This window comes from Ambystoma mexicanum, chromosome 4q, assembly GCF_040938575.1.
Source record: "Ambystoma mexicanum isolate Mex_15411 chromosome 4q, UKY_AmexF1_1, whole genome shotgun sequence".
In the NCBI taxonomy this organism is placed as follows: Eukaryota; Metazoa; Chordata; class Amphibia; order Caudata; family Ambystomatidae; genus Ambystoma; species Ambystoma mexicanum.
The window spans coordinates 1290020013-1290042092 of NC_090928.1; the positions used below are offsets into that span (position 1 = coordinate 1290020013).

The 22080-nt window shown below is 50.3% G+C and overlaps 1 protein-coding gene across 1 annotated transcript in view; it reads right to left on the reverse strand.

Moving 5' to 3' along the window:
• The window catches only part of CNPY3 (canopy FGF signaling regulator 3), a 174569-nt gene extending 158923 nt beyond the window's left edge, over positions 1-15646 (reverse strand). The window contains exon 1 of the mRNA XM_069608920.1: positions 15460-15646. Coding sequence (XP_069465021.1) covers positions 15460-15556 — 97 coding nt within the window. The 5' untranslated portion in view covers positions 15557-15646. The remainder of the gene's footprint in view (positions 1-15459) is intronic.
• Between the last annotated feature and the right edge of the window lie 6434 nt (positions 15647-22080).

The window sequence follows — 22080 nt, forward strand, 5'->3', positions numbered from 1 at the left end:
CCCAGGCTCCATGGGGCAGGGTGCTTCTGACACCCCTGCGTGGCTGCCTGCAACAGCCCTGGGGGCTGACTAAAGCAGTACTTGGTGGCTGACTCAAACAGCCCTGGGTGCTTTCCATGTCTCCAGACTCTTGGACAGCCTTTAATGACTCCTGGCCTCAAACAGGGCACTCTCCCTTCTTCCCAGGGGTCTCATCTGACAGGCTGTCCCTTCCAGCCCTGGTGGACTGGCTCAAACAGCCCTGGGTGGTGGGCGCAAACAGTCTATGGGGGGCAGTGGGCTCTCCCTCTCTCCTTTCATTCACTTGTCCTCTTGCCTGCACCCCCCGCAGCAGAGTCTCTTCTCCTCTCTCACATGACATCACACAGGTACCTGTATCTGTCATACTTCACTTGCTGTCCACATCAAGGTCCTCCTTCACCATACCTTGGACCATCCTCGTCGCCAATTGTTATGACCGGCTCTTGGTCATAGGGTTCACTCCAAGGGACACTCAGGATACACAGGCCAGGTACGCATAGTGGTTACTTTATTAAGGTCCTTCTGTTACAAGGATCAGATGTTATCATAGTTATTAGGAGATAAAGAGGAAAGGGACAGGAGCCCACTGGCTCCCACCACCCAGGCTCACATAATCTAACTGCCTGGGTTAGAACCCATTCAACCCCAAACATTCTAATCTCACACTCCAGACTCACAGCCTACATTCTGAAGGTGACATCAATCCTGGCTCAGCACACATGCAAGTATAAGAGCCAACCCTAACACTGTTGCAGTCAGTTCTAGTGCTGCGAAGATGTCCGTCTTACTTGGCAAACAAAGCTTCCCCGTCTTGGATAGAAACCCAACCTGATGTGCGAGTGGATATCCATCCTCGCTCTGGGACTAAGAAAAGGACACTTCAATTAGGTCAACTGGTTACATGTTGCTGCTGCCTGTGTCGCATGCTCCCTGCCCCCTGCTGCGGCTCAGTCCAGCACACATCTCTCGCCAAACATCCCCTCCCGCAGTCGCGTTGTGTATTCTGCTGTGTACTAGCCCTTATCACCTGCTCACAAAATTCCTTGGCAAAGAAAAGTGCCAGACTGCAGTTTTTGAGTTGCAATCCATGCATGTTAAATAAAGCAACAAACACAAGCAAGCATTGCCAAAGCCAATACTCAGCTTGAAGTAAAACCCTACTGAAAGAGTCCGCTGTCAAGAAAACTTATCAAGAAGAATAAAACAGCATTTAGTCATGAAGTTCCCAATCTATGAACATGGGAAGTAAGTTCTGCACCCACATGGCTAATGTTATAGAAAGAATTTGAGTCAGGTACTTGCAAAAAGGGGGTTTGAGCCTTTTTCGGGAAAAGCAACGTGTACAAATATCAAGCTTAAAGCTGCTAACGGTGCCCGCCAGGCATGCCCATATAATTTCAAGCTGCAAGCTACTAACCGCGCCCACCGGGCATGCCCATATCATTTCGAGATACTAACCGCACCCGCCAGGCATGCCCATATCATTTCGAGATACTAACCGCGGCCGCCGGGCATGCCCATATCATTTCAAGATACTAACCGCACCCGCCAGGCATGCCCATATCATTTCAAGATACTAACCGCGCCCGCCAGGCAAGCCCATATCATTTCGAGTTACTAACCGCGCCCGCCAGGCATGCCCATATCATTTCGAGATACTAACCGCGCCCGCCAGGCATGCCCATATCATTTCAAGATACTAACCGCACCCGCCGGGCATGCCCATATCATTTCAAGATACTAACCGCGCCCGCCAGGCAAGCCCATATCATTTCGAGATACTAACCGCGCCCAACAGGCATGCCCATATCATTTCAAGATACTAACCGCACCCGCCGGGCATGCCCATATCATTTCAAGATACTAACCGCGCCCGCCATATCATTTCTTCTGTACACACCAATGTGAATCATCACTCTTCAATGACGTGGTGGGGAGAAGAGGGTCGGGGGGGGGTGGAGGAGTGCGCACTTGAGGCCTGAAAGTCTGTGTAGTCAGTAGGGAAACTATGGAAACAATCAAAAATTGAAGAAAGCAGCAATCTGAAAAATAGCTATCGCCCAATCCCATGACGAGACTCCTTGGCCCTTCTGTGGAAACGGGCACATGTCCATGCTGGCTACACCAATGTAGGCCAGGTATTCCCATGTAAGAGCACTAAAATCATGCAGACACTTCCTTTTACCACGGGTTTACTGCATGCAATGCATAAACTAGTTTGGCAACACTGTTAAGCTCGCAACGAGGCTCCAACTATTATTTCTGCTCTTATAACCCAAACCTTCAAAGGTAGCAAGATAGCCACATTACAGAATGGGTTCCAATCCAGGTTTTACGACTTAACCTCATTGTGATATCCTGGGCAGATCCTTTAATCTTACTAAGTCTCCCTTCAAAGCTTTAATTGTATAATAGTTCAAAACTGAACTTGAATACTAAACATACAAAACACATCTCAAGTAATACAACAGTTCCAACACTTAAGTATTTGTTTAAATAAAATTAATAAAAACATCACATTAAAAAGAAAGAAGAGGAACCAAATCAAAGATTACCCAGAGTCCCACAGGGAAGCCCCGACTACACATTTGCCAGGACCCACCCCCACACCCCCCTCCCCTCCCCTCCACCAACTCGGGTTTACCCCGATCTTTGACTCTTACACAAAGTAAGTTAAACCAGTAACGGAGTTATGGTCTTCCAAACCCTATAAAGAGCCAACAGTGCTGACGTTGATGTGCTATTTAGACAGAATGCCCAGAATTCATCGCTTTTGATAGTGTCTATGTTATGAACCAGATGACCCAATGCAACCATGTACAAAGAGCCCAGCCTCAGGCATTCTGTCAACCCATGTTTGCCAGTCTCAAGATCGGTAACAATTTGGCAAATCCTGCAATATCTAGAGTCATGCAGAATCTCTCTTCTTGCGCCACAAATGGGCAACACCGGCAGTTGATTCCTGGCGCAACTAAGTGAAAATCACGGGCTATTGGGTCAGGACAGAGTTCAAGGTAACACCCAGGCTTCATATACCGATATATCACTGGCGCAACGCTCCCAGTAACTTTCAGGGAACTGAGATTCTTCTATTTGCACACCCAGTCATATTTCCGCACCCTCCGCTTTAAAAACGACCATCCCACCTCATCACATAAATCGTAAAATTGTGAGCGAGAGGAGTTGTCCCACAAAATGTAATGTTTTATTACACAAAATCTCCCTTGACGCTCCATATACGATAGTGACCAGTCATATCGCACAACACTTTTCTTATTCAGGACAACAGCCTGTCTTGTCACTTTTCATGATGCTCAAGTATTAAAGACTAAACCTCCTTGTAACGTTATTTTCAGTGACGCAATTTCCGATGTCAATATCACTGCATATGCAAAGTGGACATCTAATTTGCTGAACTGGTTCTCGGCAACGTTAGCACGAGCCACTAATGTTGCCCATAATATTGACCAGAGTGGGAAAGGCGAGCATAAAGGATGCTGTACAGAAACACGCACCCCAGGCTACTTCTGATGCACCTCCATACTTAAAGTGGCCCGTGAAGCAGTTTCAGTAATGTTGACCACCCCAAGAAGTGGTGTAAATCAGCTGTCTGGAGCAAAATCACCTATAGTTGGACTGATTCATTCACCCCAGTCCATTTGGTTCCAACTTGTCTCAACGGCCTCAAAAGTTAAAGAAACTCAATCAAGTGGGGGTTACCTTACATGTATAATAAAGGCTGTGCAAGGACATGTAAAAACACTGTCAAACTCCTACCCTTATTACCATATGCAGAAAAATAGTTTTAAAGTGTCCCCTACCAGGCCGGAGAGTCACTGCTTTTTCTCATAGTTTAACTCATCATATCATTTTGCATTTCTGTATACTACTAGTTGCTTTATCTTCCCACCAAGACTACAAGTAAGAGAATCTGATGCGCGCCTACAAGTTAGGCCTGCCTGGTCATCTCTCACCCGACATGGGACGAATAGGAGCCCTCTATAACGACAGGCAAAGACTCTCCGGATGAAACCCTTATAAATACAGGCGCCTGCATGGCTCTACGAGTACCAAAGAAGGGGTTACTCCTACTACTGGTCATGGTGGAAGAAGATCTAGCCTGAAAGTTTGAGCGAGTAACAGGAGTATGTGTGGGGTGCAACATTCAGATGCTCCCCTCGGAATATCCACGAACACTGACAGGCCTTCTGTGCTCCTTGGCCAATTACTTGGGGCTCAAAGCAGCCCAGGAAGGGTTTGGGTGTCAGGCTGCCAGCCCAGCCTATGGTGTGCACGGAACTAGTATTCTCCATGTACAGCCCAAAGGCGAGCTGCAAGCCATCCATAACTAATTTGGGTTGCCATTATGTTTTCCGCAAGACAGATAGGTTGAGCCGAGACAGCACTGCATCACGGATGAATCCCGCCACCTGTGCGCGCGGCTCCTCACTCGCTGAGCCAGCCCTTCCTTCTTATAAAGCACACATGCAGCAGGGCTGGACAACAAACATTTAGAATATTCTAAAGTCAGTGTTTTTTAGATTACTTTCGATGAAACTGTATGTGAACACATTAGTAAACAAATTATAAAGCATAAATGCGGAGAGCTATATAACAAACATTTACAATATACAGTAAATACATAAAAACAAAGAACCTCAAAAATAAACAGAAATGATACAATAAAAGTAGCATGAATTAGGAATAAGAGCAGAAAGGTAAACATCTTTAAATCTACAGGTAGGAAGGAGTTCCACAAACAAGTCATTCAGGCTTTGGGACATTTCAAGTAATCAGGGAGCCTACGTAATTCAGGTAGGAGCCATTCCAACAGCAAACAGCAGCACCAGAAGATGATTGTTCAATTGATGCAGAGCTCTTAAATCTAGGGACTTCTAGGCGCAACAGCTCCCAACTATGAGACCTCCTGAAAATGTTCGCTTTTCAGCCAGATTTAGGGGGTCTGAAAATTAATTGCCATTTGTGAAATACAAACCAACTTAAAAGAAATGATATCTTATAACGGAAGCCAATGTAAATTTCAGTTTCTAAGTATCAATCTGTGAGAAAAGAAAGGATTGGACTAATAACCGAACATGCGTAGAAGATTTTACAGTGTTTAATAAGAATGATAATTAGCGGGTTTAACAAAGGATTAATATGAGAAATAAAATCCAGATGAAGATCGAGGGTATAAAGAAAGCTTCAGCAAAGGCTTTGCTGTAGCAAACCAATTGTCAATTCGTTGGAGTATAATGAGACAGTTAATTTTGTCTTTGAAGCATTCAGTTTTAAACTAATGGTAAGCCATCCAATCTTCAACATGCAACAAACTGTCTCAAAAGGTGATACATATCACCTTAGCATGAGATCCAACCTCCCAGCGAGTCCATATACATATTGACCAGCTAGACGCAAGTTTGCACCCATGGGGCATTCTGAACGGCAAAGGGAGAGAATCAGAGTAGGCATGCCTGTGGTAGCCAACAGCCATTGGTCACACAGAAGAGCAAAACCATTCCAGATCCCACTCTCAATATCCATCCACGGAGGCACTCCATAGTCAGTATCACACGCTGCAGGAGGGTCAACAAGTACCAACAAGGGCAACATTGTTTTTCCTGGAATCAGCAGGGATACTCAGAATAGTCTCTCCTTCAGATCTCATGGGTTTTCCCTGGAATTAGCGTGTATAGTCAGAGAAGGGTCCTTCATTCAGATGGCATGGGTTTTCCCTGGAATCAGTGTGTGTACTTGGAGAAGGGTCCTTCATTCAGATCTCATGGGTTTTCCCTGGAATCAGTGTGTGTACTCGGAGATGGCATGGGGCATGTTTGGAAAAGGATTCCCAGGGGAGGATCTTCCAGCAGCACTACCCAAGGGTGTTTGCAGGCTCACCTTAGGATCTCTGCAGAGGAGCAGAGCAGCGAGGTGAAAACTAGAAAGCAATGAAACATATGCTACTATTTCTCTTCCCTCAAGGGAATGAGCTCACTTGCGCCCTCGGGTGCCAGACTCCTCTAGTAAACTAGAATTAGCGCCAAGGCGAATCCATTGTGGCAGGGTGGAAAGGGCCGCCGGACAGCGGATATGCTGCACCCTAGACCTGCAGAGGAGGGCGCAGGCTGCTTTATCATCGGTCAACACTAAATGCCTTGCATGCAATAGAAACCTACAAAAGGACACACTTAGACTTCTCTTAGCGCCAAAGTTGAACACACCAGTAAGACCGTTTTATTCAGTTCTAATGTGCAGTTAGGCACTACCACAACTAGTGTGTAGGTCTACTGATGAGCAAAGAATGACAATACAATTCTTCCCACTATTATAACACTAATCATGTCAGAAGAATCCCCTTCTGGATCTACTGAACCGTGAGCCGACATTAGAGGCTGCCTGCACCAGTCCCTGTGCTCCGAACTAATAACAGAATGAAACGTGAAGTCGGCCCAGCTTCCTCTCACCAAAAACCAGAAAAGCAAAAAAGGGGAAGTCGCATCTCAACACCTGCTCCACTTCCCCTTTCTAAAAAGAGGAAGAAGTCTTCCCCTGAGAAAGGGTCAGAGGGAGCCGTACTGTTGATGGAAGTGGGGGGGTGGGGAACGGCTTCCTCGGAAGCGCGCTCCGCGCTCAATAAATACCGTCACGATAAATGAGGCAGGTAAAGATGTGCTCTCCACATCTGGGCGGGCCTCTTTAGGCGGGCACACGGGGTCCCTTTGGTAGCTGTCTTATGTGTTGGGCGGCATGGCATCACTGCACCGCGCAGTGTAGCCTCATTTCAGCCCTCACTGTACCATCGTAGCGTTTGGCCGACGCCAGCGCAGCCTTCCAGAGACTCATTACTTGTGCCAATGCATTTGATGTCCGCTTTCACTCATAATCCTCAGACTTGCCACACCCCTCACTAAGCTTTCATTACCAGGCTAACTGCTTTTTCCAACGCTTATGAAGCGTGCAGGTTTTTTAAGCACTATCAGATCATGGCCGAGAAAGAATGAACATTCGCTTTAAGTAGACCCTTACCCGATGGAGTGGGCCAGCGCCAGGGCAAGGTGTTTTGGCTAGGTGGGAACATCCCATAATTGGCGTAGGCTTGGAGAGGTGTTGGGTTGGGTGGGAACATCCCATAAGTGGCGTAGGCTTGGAGGCGTGTTGGGTTGGGTGGGAACATCCCATAAGTGGCGTAGGCTTGGTGGCGTGTTGGGCTTGGTGGGAACATCCCATAGTGGCGTAGGCTTGGAGATGTGTTGGGTTGGGTGGGAACATCCCATAAGTGGCGTAGGCTTGGTGGCGTGTTGGGCTTGGTGGGAACATCCCATAGTGGCGTAGGCTTGGAGATGTGTTGGGCTGGGTGGGAACATCCCTAAGTGGCGTAGGCTTGGAGGCGTGTTGGGTGGGAACATCCCATAAGTGGCATAGGCTTGGAGGCGTGTTGGGTTGGGTGGGAACATCCCATAAGTGGCAGAGGCTTGGAGGCGTGTTGGGTTGGGTGGGGTGGGAACATCCCTAAGTGGCAGAGGCTTGGAGGCGTGTTGGGTTGGGTGGGGTGGGAACATCCCTAAGTGGCAGAGGCTTGGAGGCGTGTTGGGTTGGGTGGGGTGGGAACATCCCTAAGTGGCAGAGGCTTGGAGGCGTGTTGGGTTGGGTTGGGTGGGAACATCCCATAAGTGGCATTGGCTTGGAGATGTGTTGGGTTGGGTGGGAACATCCCATAAGTGGCATAGGCTTGGAGGCCTGTTGGGTGGGAACATCCCATAAGTGGCATAGGCTTGGAGACGTGTTGGGCTGGGAGGAACATCCCTCAAGTGGCATAGGCTTGGAGGCGTGTTGGGTTGGGTGGGAACATCCCATAAGTGGCATAGGCTTGGAGGCGTGTTGGGTTGGGTGGGAACATCCCATAAGTGGCATAGGCTTGGTGGCGTGTTGGGCTTGGTGGGAACATCCCATAAGTGGCGTAGGCTTGGAGGCGTGTTGGGTGGGAACATCCCATAAGTGGCGTAGGCTTGGTGGCGTGTTGGGTTGGGTGGGAAGGCGTAGGCTTGGTGGCGTGTTGGGCTTGGTGGGAACATCCCATAAGTGGCGTAGGCTTGGAGATGTGTTGGGCTGGGTGGGAACATCCCTAAGTGGCATAGGCTTGGAGACGTGTTGGGTTGGGTGGGAACATCCTAAGTGGCATAGGCTTGGAGGCGTGTTGGGTGGGAACATCCCATAAGTGGCGTAGGCTTGGAGATGTGTTGGGCTTGGTGGGAACATCCCTTAAGTGGCGTAGGCTTGGAGACGTGTTGGGTTGGGTGGGAACATCCCATAAGTGGCGTAGGCTTGGAGACGTGTTGGATTGGGTGGGGTGGGAACATCCCATAAGTGGCAGAGGCTTGGTGGCGTGTTGGGCTTGGTGGGAACATCCCATAAGTGGCAGAGGCTTGGAGGCGTGTTGGGTTGGGTGGGAACATCCCTAAGTGGCATAGGCTTGGAGGCGTGTTGGGTTGGGTGGGAACATCCCATAAGTGGCAGAGGCTTGGAGGCGTGTTGGGTTGGGTGGGGTGGGAACATCCCTAAGTGGCAGAGGCTTGGAGGCGTGTTGGGTTGGGTGGGGTGGGAACATCCCTAAGTGGCATAGGCTTGGAGGCGTGTTGGGTTGGGTGGGAAGGCGTAGGCTTGGTGGCGTGTTGGGCTTGGTGGGAACATCCCATAAGTGGCGTAGGCTTGGAGGCGTGTTGGGTGGGAACATCCCATAAGTGGCGTAGGCTTGGTGGCGTGTTGGGTTGGGTGGGAAGGCGTAGGCTTGGTGGCGTGTTGGGTTGGGTGGGAACATCCTAAGTGGCATAGGCTTGGAGGCGTGTTGGGTGGGAACATCCCATAAGTGGCGTAGGCTTGGAGGCGTGTTGGGTGGGGTGGGAACATCCCATACGTGGCGTAGGCTTGGAGACGTGTTGGGTTGGGTGGGAACATCCCTAAGTGGCATAGGCTTGGAGGCGTGTTGGGTTGGGTGGGAACATCCCTAAGTGGCATAGGCTTGGAGGCGTGTTGGGTTGGGTGGGAACATCCCATAAGTGGCGTAGGCTTGGAGACGTGTTGGATTGGGTGGGGTGGGAACATCCCATAAGTGGCGTAGGCTTGGAGACGTGTTGGGTTGGGTGGGAACATCCCATAAGTGGCGTAGGCTTGGAGACGTGTTGGATTGGGTGGGGTGGGAACATCCCATAAGTGGCAGAGGCTTGGAGGCGTGTTGGGCTGGGTGGGAACATCCCATAAGTGGCGTAGGCTTGGAGACGTGTTGGGTTGGGTGGGAACATCCCTAAGTGGCATAGGCTTGGAGGCGTGTTGGGTTGGGTGGGAACATCCCATAAGTGGCAGAGGCTTGGAGGCGTGTTGGGCTGGGTGGGAACATCCCATAAGTGGCAGAGGCTTGGAGGCGTGTTGGGTGGGAACATCCCATAAGTGGCATAGGCTTGGAGATGTGTTGGGTTGGGTGGGAACATCCCATAAGTGGCATAGGCTTGGAGATGTGTTGGGCTTGGTGGGAACATCCCTTAAGTGGCATAGACTTGGAGATGTGTTGGGCTGGGTGGAACATCCCATAAGTGGCGTAGGCTTGGATGGAGGCGTGTTGGGTTGGAACATCCCATAAGTGGCATAGGCTTGGAGACGTGTTGGGTTGGGTGGGAACATCCCATAAGTGGCGTAGGCTTGGAGGCGTGTTGGGTGGGGTGGGAACATCCCATACGTGGCGTAGGCTTGGAGACGTGTTTGTTCTGCGAATAGGCAATGTAACTTACTGTGTTCTTTTTACAAATGCAGGTTGAATTTTTTTTTACCAGCGTTCAGGGACAATCGTGTGCTATTTCCAATTAAAATGTGTCAAGGCATGCGGATGTGACGTACCAGGCCCGTTTCTAGAGGCGGGCGGTTGCCCTGGGGGGCATGCACTTTCATGTGAGGTGCTTAAGGAAAGCGGCCTGCATGCTGGGCAGTCATTTATACAAAACGAAATAAAATACTCGATGCGAGGCCCAGGAGCTCACCAGGACAATTGTCTCTACTATAGCTGCGTTGAACAGCTGATCATCTGCACCTCTTTCTGGAGTAGGACTCCACGCTTTAAATCCGAAAAAAAAGAAAGAAGTGCAAGTACTCCTCAATCTATGCTGTACGTGGGCCTGGGCTCCTCAGAATAGCTCCCGTGCCAGGGCCCGGCCGTGCCGCCCTGGGCCAGTTCTATTAAATGCGCTCTCTAATGGACTACGTGCACCGTGCGCTCTGCCTCTCCCTCCAATCATATGTCAACTCTCTCACAATGTGTAAGACCCACAGGACCCTGACACATCACAATCAGCGATTCCAACAAAAGGCTCGCTATCATGGTCTACATTTAGAACGCTCGCTTGAAATATGATCTGCCAGCCTGATGCAGGCATCTCTCAAAGACACCCAATCAATCAGCGTCTGATTTACACCTTTTTTTGTATAAAAGTTGGTAGACTTTGAAGGAAACGAGGATTCGAAAGGCAAGTAATACTATATGGATAACTATTATCTGTGGCTAAACCAGTATGCGTAAAGAGAAAAGGCATCAATAAGCTCACAATTTCCATTGAAACCCAGAGACACAGGGGGTCTGCTTAAACGTAGCCGGGTTACAATCATCCAAATTAGTTGGTCTGCAGACTTTTAGTTCAGTAACTTAGCTTGAAACCTGACCATACAAAATGATTCTTCAGACTTTACTGAGGGCAACACACCACCCCTAGTTTTTGGTTGGAAGGGGGCATGTTCTCCCCTCTGCTAAAAGCATAAACAGGACGACTCTCCCTAAAACTGTTAGTAGTCCACCATTCAAATGTTGAATGCTTGCATAATGAAGAGCAAATGCATGGAAATACAGGCCAACCCAAATTTCAGTGCATTCTGCAGTGCAGCCGTAAATGCCTCCTGCCATGTATGTGCAACCCGTGAAGCATTTACATGAATTCCTATGCAATCCCCCAGCTTGTAACAGTTGCTATAGCTGCAGTTTTCTCTATGGATCTAATGCATATCTGCCATCACCACATCAGATGCTGGCGGAAAGGCATGTTTTAGAAATGTGGAGCGCTTGGAGTTGTGTTTTGTTTTAACTCCATCCAAGCCAGTCAAAACCTTGACAACGCCCTTCAGTAAAACTGTAATTGGGTATTTATAACGCACTTAATATCCAGAGGTTTCTGAGCGCTGACCCGGGGATCGAGCCCGTGTTGCTCAACGTCGCCTTGCTTCCAAGCAAGACGAGCGCGTTGCCCCCGAGCTATCTTCTCGGCCAAGTGAGGTATAAAAAAACAAACAAATATTTTTACACATGGGGTTTATACTTCATTTACCCTTCTGGGAGATGGTAAAGTGGCCACCTAAATCTGCCTCGTTGTTAGGGAAGATTTTTTCCCCAGGCCTCCCACTGAGATTCATTTATTTGCCCAGGATCACACACTTAGCTTAATTGGTGAAACCAGGATTTGGCCCCAATCAGCGTTTCAAGCACATACCTTCCCCATCCATAGTTCATATATTTGTTAATGGCTGGGTTTACAAGTACAGAAATTACATAAAACACTAACCTGACATTACATAAATCGGTTTAGAAACAGGCCATGCAATGTTAAAATCCTTAGTCGGATATCACGGTAAAAGCCTAGAAAAGTAGGCGTTTTAAAAAATGTTTTCACAGTGAAAGAAAATGGGTTTCAAAATTGAACTCATGCAACGTAATGCCACCCGCCAGTCTCTTTTACACGGCATGTAGCGTTATACCCCCCCATCCCATTTATTTTCACCCACTATCCACACCCCTTAAAAGTACAATAGTCCTACCCGAGGGACCCCTTTGCCAGGGCTAATGGCCTCCAATCATCCTTATTGGAATGCTTTGTTGAAATAGAGAAACATCAACATCAGAGGGAGCAGCTTGCTTCCCTGCTCTTCAATGTTTCTTAAGGGAAAGTGTGAACGCAGAGCTGGGAAGGCTTTGGACAACCAATATGTGTGGGACGTTTGGCAACGTGATTGAGTACGTGTACTCTCCACAAGTTTGGCGAAGCCCTGGCCCTCAATACGGCCAAAAATGACAAGATCAGATAATGAGGGCCATTTAGAGCCAGCCCACTTAAAGCACTGAATGACTCCTTCATGCTCTGTTCACAGCAAGACAGGTCTATGTAGGGGTGCCAAGTACACGGGTGATCCGGGTTCTGGGCACTCCCCAGAAAAACCATCTGCACTAAAAGTCCTTATACTTTCGATCAGACTTCCTAACAATCTATTCATCGACACTGTAAGGACTGGTAGGGGGTGTCTGTACTTCCGCTCTCTATATGGTAGAGGAGAGGCACAGAGGACCCCAGCCAAGATTCTCTATTTGGTAGCAATGGACGAGCAATCAAGGCCTAGCTTCTCAGGAGGTGATGCAGGCTGGTTCTTAAGTACAGTGTAGTCCCCGAACCCCCACAAAGGAATGTCCACACACCATTACTGAAAACACAGTCTTTATATAATATTCAAAGGCATGTACACAATCACAATAACGCACTTTGTACTCGGAAGTCAACAATGATAAATATATACAATTCTAAAGTGGTACCACCAATGTTATCAAATCTCATTAAAGTGCATCAACTGTACGGTTAAAATGTCACACAGATCAATAACGAGGAAACCAGCAATAGAGATAGGCAGGAACGTAAGATGGTTGAAACGGTAGTCTTATTTCCTCCTATTAAGGTTTTACCCCCCAATGTACCTGGTGGAGTAGAGTTCTCCGAAGGTGCGTCGACCAATCCTTCTTGAGTGATTCCCTTTAAAGCAGGAGCCACGGATCGTCGAGAGGCGTCGAGGAACTCGGCGTTCGGTGTCGGGGAATCGACGGCCCTGCTTGAGTGCCCTCCCTTTAAGGCAGGAGTCACGGGTCGACGAACGCCCGACGTTGAACAGGTTGAACTACGGCCGTGAAGTGGCAGCTTCGTACCTAGCGGTGCTCGTCGACGACAGAGCGTTGGCGTCCTGCAAGGAAGAGGCTTGCAGGGCACCTCGGTGACGATAGTTCTGGACCGCAAAGAGATGATGAAGAACTGTGGCCCAGCGAGGGTGTCGAGTCGTCGGCGTCTCTGTGGTCCCTAGGTGGCGGGAAACCCACCGGCGGATGCTCCTCAGCGCGTCGGGCCTTCCCCAGCGGGATAAAGCAGGCGACGATGCAGAGCGTCCGATGCTCAAATGAAGTTCTTAGGCAAACGGGAGCACGGCGGCTCCGGTCGGCGACAGGGGCGGACAACAGTCCGGGTGCTTCTCTTTGAGATTCCGCGGTAGTCCCCGTCTCGGGTCGGCAGCCTGTCGAAGGTCTGTCTACCAGGGAGCTTTGGCAAAGATCAGCTGTGCACGATGGCCCCCCGTAGCTCGGGAAGAGGGCGCCTTACCAGGTCCTCTCTGGGTCAGTCCTTGGAGACACAGCAGCTTTCAGATTGTGAAGGAGAGCAACAGCACTTCTTCTCGTCCAACGGGGCTTCAAGGTCAAGCTTCAGTTACTCCAGTTACTCGTCGTAGTGGACTTCAGCTTCTAAACACGATTCCTAGCAGTGAGAGGTCCCCAGATATACTGTTGATCTCCCATTCATTCCGCTGGGTCACACTCAGGCATCCAATCATGACTAAGAACATTCATGCAGGCAGGCAGCTAATCCGGCACACAAGGCATTCAGGCCATGCACTTTCACTTCTCTCCAGACACTCACAACAAGTTGTGTATTGGGACAAGTACCGAGCCATTCAACACTCCAAACTACATTCATACCGGTTTCGGGCAGGGCTGTCTCAGTCATTGCGTCAACCACCAGATACTAGACATCCACAACACAGAATGCATATTCGTCACACACTCTATTCAACCGGGTCCCACCCACAACATACATCACTGGGAAGGCTCCAGCTAGTCTGGCCGGGCCTTCACAATAACACCATATATGGCATTTCCACCCAACAGCCAGTCAGGGGGAAGGGACAGAGTCGGAGCTTCCCAGGACTTTGGGAAAACAAGGTAATAGGTAATAGAAAGCAAGAGGCCACAGGGGCCATCTGGGCCGGGGTATCCCCAAAATGGAGAATGCTCGGCACACCTGGCAAATTCAGCATGGAGCTGCCACCAGCCCATACCCTGCTCTGCGGGCCAGCCACAGGTGCCCAAAAACATACACTGGGGGCACAGGGTTGTACCCCCAACCATGGGTGCCATAAGGGTATCCCACAGGTCCGTTCACCAAACCAAAAGAGAGAGCTGCACCGCCAGGAGTCCCACATGAACTCCTGCGCAGAAAACACGACAGAACATACGATAGAAAGCAGTAAAGGACAAGGATACGGAGGCCCTGTCCCTCCGATGCATTTCGAGCATCACAGACACCTTACTGGAAAAAACAAAACACAGCTCCCCTGGGTCTTCATACTACGGAAGTTCTTTTTACACAGTTGCTGCTCTCAAAAGCCAGGCATGTCCGCAGGCCCAGTCCTCGCAGCATGTTCAGCTTACAGGGCTAGCCCAGGGGTGCACGAAAGCAGGCTAAATCAATCCATACACCAACATTCTGAGACTTTAAGTTTTCCCGGTCCGTGCTTGAGGCCACCTAGTACTGCATTTTTTTTCATTTGAATTCTTTGACTTTTAGTTTCTTCCCCTCATCTCCCATTTGAACTAAAGGACAATGACAGGTCCCAGGATTCCTAGCAAAACAGGGCTAGCTGTCCTTACACATAGTCATGGGAAGCATGAGGGCTCTTAACCTTTGGTGAGCAGTGAACACTCATGCTGAAATGGTAGTTTAAGAAGCACTGATATTGTAAAAAGGTCTTTTCATATAACTACCTGAGGAGCCCCCACCAGCTGCGATGCTCGCACCTGGTGAGAGCGGTGCACTGTGATCTGGAGCATCCTTTTGAGCAGCGCTGGGGGTGGGGGTGGGTCGGTCGTTTTCCCTGGGCACCCTATTACCCAGAAATCTTTCGTGCCAGTCTGGGGCAATAGTGGCACGTTGTTCTGGCGCGCGAGCACACACACGGGTCATGCATAGAGAGATGGGTTGTGTAAAACGCAGGCAGGCAGTTTGAAGCAAAAGGGCAGACGCCACCGTGTTTGGGTGCCTACAGTATCCACTGCATTCAGGAGAGGCTCGTGTCTGGGTTTAACGGTGCATTCTGGGACTTGTAGTCCCGCACTGGCACCTCCCGAAGGAAATGGAGAATGTTGGCATGCCTGTGGGATCTGGAAAGGGCATGCTGCTGCCTACGCCGGGGTGTGTTCCTGGCTGGAACCGCAGGGGGGTGGGGGGGTTGTGCTGCAAGCTTCCGGCGGCGGCGAGGGGATTCTCACAGGCTCTCGCCGCTATCCTCGCTCTGTCCCCGCCCACTTCCGCACCTCTCACGCACCTTCGCACTTGTTGGGCAGCTTCACCCAATCGCCGTCCTCGGCCCGGGCCGCCTGCAGCGCTGCCAGGAGGAGCGGGAGCAGCAGCAGCACCGCCATGGCCGGGAGATGCCACTTCACTTCGGTACTCGGGGCTACTTCCCGTCTGAGAAGCGGACCCTGCGGTCCCAGGCTCGTCACGTGACGGCCACGTTACGCTCCAGGCAATATACGTCCTGAGAGGGCCTCGTGAGCCTACGCCCTTCAGCGTCACGTGACCCGTGCACGCGCGGGACAATGGCGCGCTGGCAGCAGCTGCAGAAAACTTCCATCCCATGTAAACGGTGTAACATGAAGATCCGGGAATGCAAATACAGTCCCTTGACGTTTTAAATCCCTCGGCAGGCGACCTTTTGCAATGATGGGGGCGTCATTGTTTGCTAGGAACTGTTGGGAGGTCCTGGGGCTGCCTGACCCCTCTCATGAAGGGCTGGCTCTGCAGGGCAGGCCCTCTACCTGGAAGGCAGTGCTGGAGGAGAATCACCAGGCAGTATTCTGGAGCCATTGACTGCTCAGCCTTTCTCTTTCTGACAGATTTTATCCGACAGCAGTGTTGCATGGCACCCCTCCTGGGAGCATGCCCAGGATTTGTATAATGGTCACATGGTGGTAACCATGTCACCAACCTAATAAAAGCGACAAGTCGCTTGCGGCTTGGCAGTCGACCCAGAACTGACTCTGGTGTGTTTGTTGTAAGCACCATGCTGGTGCCACACCGCATGCAGACAGCCTACTGGAGGGGCCTGCATCTGGAGGGTGCCACTGCTGGGAAACACTGTTCCAACGGAATGGCTATGCCATGTGATTATGCCCATTGGTGCAACCCCGGCATGGGTGCTCCCAGAGCAGGGGCTGCAATTGGCTGGGTGCCCCCAGCCCTGGTGTCTCCATCTGGTGGTCTGGAGTACACAGGGTGCTCCCCGCGGTGTCCGAATTGCGTGGGCACAGTTCGTTGGTACAAGTCTGGTGGACACAGCATCTGAGGAGGCTCACTCCCGTGAACCGGGAGCAGGCCACAACAATGACGACAAAGGTGGGATCTGGGCCCTGCATGCGTGAGTGTGTGGGCTGCTGAAAGCCTGTTGCACAATCCTGGAAGCGGCATCGGCCACGTGTGAAGACTCGGCTGTGGTTGTGAAGAAGGATGAAGAAGCAGTGTCGGCCGCTGGTGCTGCAGGTGGCTCTGGGCCCCGTGCTTTGGTGTGCACGGGCTGCCTGGTGCCCGCGAGGAGGAAGGCGGCATCGGCCGTGTGTGTGCTGGAGGGGGCGGTGGCCAGGGGTGGACTGGCAACCAAAAGAGGCCCTGGAAATAATGTTCAAAGTGGCCCCATATTACACATTTTCAGAAATCTCAACCCTTTTCCTATAGGAACATTTGGAAATACTACACAAAAGAGGCCCAAGGCTCAGAGGCCAACTGGGAAATCTCCAGAGTTCACTATAGGTCATTCCACCCGTGCTATTATATCAGTGTTCTGAGACATATGGGTGTGTAGTGCTATATAAGAAATAGATGTTATTATCATCTTGGAAATAATGAAACAGGGGAGATGGAGTTATTGTATGTTACGATGCTTATACTGTCCAGATTAATCACTCGAGTAGTTTCAAAGTGCCAAATCCTTGTATGAGGTGTATTGCGACTCTGCTGGGAAGAGCCACACTAGTTGTTAAGTAAAATTGAGGGAATGTGGGACAGGAGTTTGCAGACGCAAAGCTATTTCCAGAAGCCTTTGCGATCTGTGCCGATCTTCAAATGAAGTGAAATGTTCCTCATTTATACATTGACCCATCAGGCTAAGCCCCTGCAAGGACTTTAAGTGGGCCGGGGCTGTCTAAGGCTCAGCCTTGACATTGGCCAAAAACAAAGCTTGAGTCCGGGTCAACAAACGAGCTCTCTCTGTGCTGAAATTGAATGAAAAGATATGAGATAATACTGGTCTTTGCTGGTAGGTGTCACGATCACCCATGCTTAAAATCACAACATCAGTTTCAAACATTTCGAGTTAAAGTATTTGTTTTGTAGTACTCCACATTGTTAGATTTTTGCCATTTACTATAGGGAAGTCTTTTCAATAGAGTGAGTAGATAAAATAATTGAATTCAAAAGCAGGATGGGCCTCCTTCAGAAAACTACGGTATTGGGATCTTTATTGATGGGTCCTGCGATCTGCACTTATGGACAGTTCAGTAGTGCCACCTGCACCACCCTATTCTCTCATTAAGCTCCTCCACTCCCATCTTCCAGACCGCGCCCCACAAGGCTGCTCATACGGCAGAGGTTTGCGCCGTTCATGGCCACTCCACATTATATTACTTTACAGAGAAGGGGAACGTACACAAAGCTGGAACATGCCGCCCTATTTCAGTGACACACATGCATGCCACACCTCTTTGCAACATGTCATCTTTAAAGATCAGGGTTGGGATGGGACATAAAATTGTCTCGGGCACCAATGAAAAAGACGCCCACAGTTGCAAATGGTTATTCATTCCTTTTGTGACAGACTGTTTGAATAGCACCCGGGGGGGGGGCATTTTTTGATAACATGTGATGCAAATTGTGCATTTTTAAAGAAAATGTATTCAGCAACACTGGTAAAAACTATTAGCTGCATAGTGAAGTAACTCAAACTGGCCCACTTTGACCAAAAAAACTCCCACACCAACATTTTGAGTTTTTGGTTCGGTCATGGGCCTATTGCCCTATAGGTCAGTCTGAGACTGATAAAGGTTTGATCCCGAGACCGGCCTAAATGCGTGTGTAAAACTACACACATGCCTATACATGTGTACAGACATGTGTAGAAGCATATCTTAATGCAGGTACAGAACCATGCAAACAGAAACATGCATAGAAGCACATGAAGGCATTACACATGAAGATGTATGGAGCTGTACAATGGCACATTCCTAAATACATGTTCTTAAACATATGTATTCATACCCGAAAACATGCATGCACAAAAAACTATATCGGGGTGCATAGAAACATGTAGCAAGCATGCATCTATACAGGTGAAATCATATATGGGTAGAATCATGCACAAACACATTAATAGGAACAGGTAACATACAACACATCATCCATCACTGCTCCAAGAATGAAGTAATCTCCACATCCCTCCGTCTTTAATGCTAATGCCACTCTCCCATCTCCCGTCTTCCCGACCTACTCACTGCAACCCTGGCCCTTTAACACCCTGCGATTCACCCAAGATAAGGAAATGCCCCCCGCCCCACACCTCATTCACGATGTGGCCAAGGCCCCGGTCCCTGCCCTGGTGCTCAGACTGGGCTACCGCTCAAGCCTGCACTGTGGTCTATCTGTCTCCTCATTCTCTTCCCTAAACGAATATCTCTCACCACACGCGGCCTTCCCCGCTCACCACAATCTCTCCGCCCATCTTCGCCTGTGTCCCCTCCCGCGTCTGCTCTTTACCTCAGCAGATTGCGTCCCCAAGACATTAAAGCCAGCCCTTCAGGGTAATTGTTTAAAATCAGAAATAATTTCCCACTGTCATCCAATGAAGGGTTTTTCCGACCCCTGCACTACCACTCACTAAATGACCACCGACAACCCCTCCGGAAAATGTCATGCGTGTGTTCAAAATGTAAACAAGCAAACTCTGTGCTTCTTCAGGCATTAGGACCTTGCGGTGCACCTCGTGGATGCCTGCTCCTTGGCAACTGGCCTCGGTCTAGGTCTCTTTTTACAACACCCTTCTTGAACTGGTGCTATGCACTTGCCGACATCCCCTCGCTATAGGAAAGGAACTACACTTCTAGACTGGAGAGACTTCGAGGTGTGTCATTTCTCTTATGAATAACTTCCCCAGTGTTTATTAAAAAAAACATACATTAAATATATGGATCCACACATGAATGTATGCATAGAAATATGCCTACATCGAGGAAAGGGGACACATTGGATGTATTCAGTCATGTTCAGAAATATGTGTTTGTTTATACATGTATGCTTAGTTATCAACGAGGACATGCATACATACAAAACCTGCTCTTTCGTTTTTGAATGTCACACACATTGTCCAAACCGGCATAGCGCTTTGCACACAGACATCTGTATGAATGAATGCTTAGTGGCTGGTGGAGGTCTCCTACGTAAGCCACAAGACCCTGTATCCCCCCACATACACGGCTACTGACCTCTTTGTAGTCAAATGACCCAGTGAAATGCTACCAGCGCCCTGTGCACGATTCTTGGGTGCCCCAACCCCTCATGCCCGTAGTGCCTGAGTCAGAGCCAGGCCCGGAAGGGTCAAGTACAGGTTGTAATTAAAGCAGGAAGAGGTGGAGGGAGGGGCGGCCGCGTCACTCCTTAACTTTCGGCCCAGGGAAGGGAACGCTGTGGCCATTCCATCAGCCAGCGCGGTATGTCTAAATAAACATCATTCTTCTGTGGCGAGAAGGTGGGGGAGTTAAAGCCGCTTTGCTTTGAACCCCGTTGTTATGTCCTGCCAGGCCAACCAGCGCTGGGGGCACCCAGCAGACACACTGGTTGTGTTCACGCAGAAGGATTGCAGGCAGGGACTGGATCGTGCAATGCGTGTGAACCTTGTTCCTCTAAGTTTGTATCCTTCCGCTCCTGCCAAAGAGGCCCTATGCCCAGAGGCCCACCGGGGGATGTCCCGGTGTCCCGGTGGGGCAGTCCAGCCCTGGCGGTGGCCGCCGAACAAGGAAGTGCTGGGCAAGACTGCCGAGGCCCTGCGGCGGCCCCGGCAAGAAGGGGCATGGCCTGAAGAACGCAGGGCCTGCAGCGGTGAGGCGCAGCGGCTCTCGCGTGCCCTCTCCGGTGCCCAGACGGCATTGGGAGCAGAGCAGGTGAGGCTGTGTGTGCGTGGCGGCAACGAGAACAAGGACAAAGGCACATGGAGGCCTGCGGCGGCCCCAGAAAAAGATAAAGAGGCATGGACTAAGGCAAACCCGGGCCTGCGGCAGTGATGGTGCGGTGCGCTGCAGCCCAGCTGGACACGGGCTGCAGGCCATCACGCACCCACAGTGGTAGAGAAAAAAAAAGTGCCCAGACCGAACACACAGAAGGGAGGTGTGCTGCGTTTCCCCTGGTGTGGCCGCTGAAAGAAAGAGCAAGGAACGGCGGCAGTGGGGAGAGGTGAGCAGCGGCAGTGGGGCGAGGTGAGTCCCTGTGCCCCCCAGGCAGGCGACGCGCTGCAACACCAACGAAGAGTGTCAACTGTGCCGGCAGCCTGCAACAAGATCCTGGGCTTCCCAACAGTAGATGGTGACATGAAGCTCCGGGATCGCAGCGTTCATGGGGAGACGTGAATGGGTGGGCCCTAAATAGAGATCCTGAGCCCATCGGCGGCAACAACTAAGGTGCTCCAAGTATTGGAGTTCTCCACAGTCTAAGAAACAACGTTAACATGGAATTTGGTGATCCTGGCATGACTGGCAGTGATTTATTGTACACTAAAGAGATAAAGAAAGTGAAAGTGTGTGGCCACCCGTGTTCGAGGGCCACACGCCAATGACAGGGACTGTCAAGAAGGAGAACAGCAAATGGGGGTTACAGCTCTTATGAGTGCTTATGCGCCCTCCCATACCGCAGATACTCCTGCTTGGGGGAGCGGAACAGGCCATGTGGCCCAGACACCATGTCACTTGTGTTTTCCTGCCAGCAGCCCCTATGTGGGAGGGGAAGTGTAAGGAGTGGCCTGTCATCCCGTCACCAGTATGCTGCAGCAGTAAGCCTACACCATCTATGAACAAGGCCGATGTGGCCCCTGGTACCCCCAGGTGCGGCTTTGCGGTCCTGAAATTTGAGCTGGCCTGTCATCGGGCCACCAGCATTCTGCCACAAATTTTGTCCCAACAGCTAAGGACTAGGCTGATGTGGCCCCTGGTGCCCCTAGGTGCAGTTTTGCCGGCCCTTGAACTCTGCACTGTCCTGAAGAGATCCTGGTGGAAGTCCGGCTGGTATCCTGCAGTCCTGCTGGTGCTTAAAGTGGACCCAGTAGTAATACACATGAAGGCTGGGAGACCGCAGATCCTGCACATGCTTAAAATGGCCCGCCCAGTCGGTATGTGAAACAGTGCTCCTGTGCTTGTGGTTTTTTATGTTGAGGGGTGCCAAGTGCGAGCAACGGTGTTCTCAGTGGTGCAAGGTCCACTCACCCAGGTTAATAAAGGGTGTGTTTGCATGGGGAGTTTCCAACGTGTCACCAGTAGATCACCAACCCTGACTGTCACCCCGGGAGTGACCTGGACCCCTTAGTGTGTGAAGATTATCTGCACTTATAGTCCTAGTATTATTGTGTGTATTATGGTGCGATGTCATGTTGTTTGGTCGTTATGAAAAAGGAGGATTGTTGCATGGTAGCTCCCAGGATTTATATAATGGTCACATGGTGCTAACCATGTGACCAACCTAATACAACAAACGAGACGCTTCCTGCTTGTCAGTCGACCAAGAACTGACTCTGGTGTGTTTGCATCCGGACGGTGCCCGTGCTGGGCAACACTGTCCCGACGGAATAGCTATGCCGTGTCATCGCGGCCATTGGTGCAACCCCGGCCTGGGTGCTCGGTTGGCTGGGTGCCCCCAG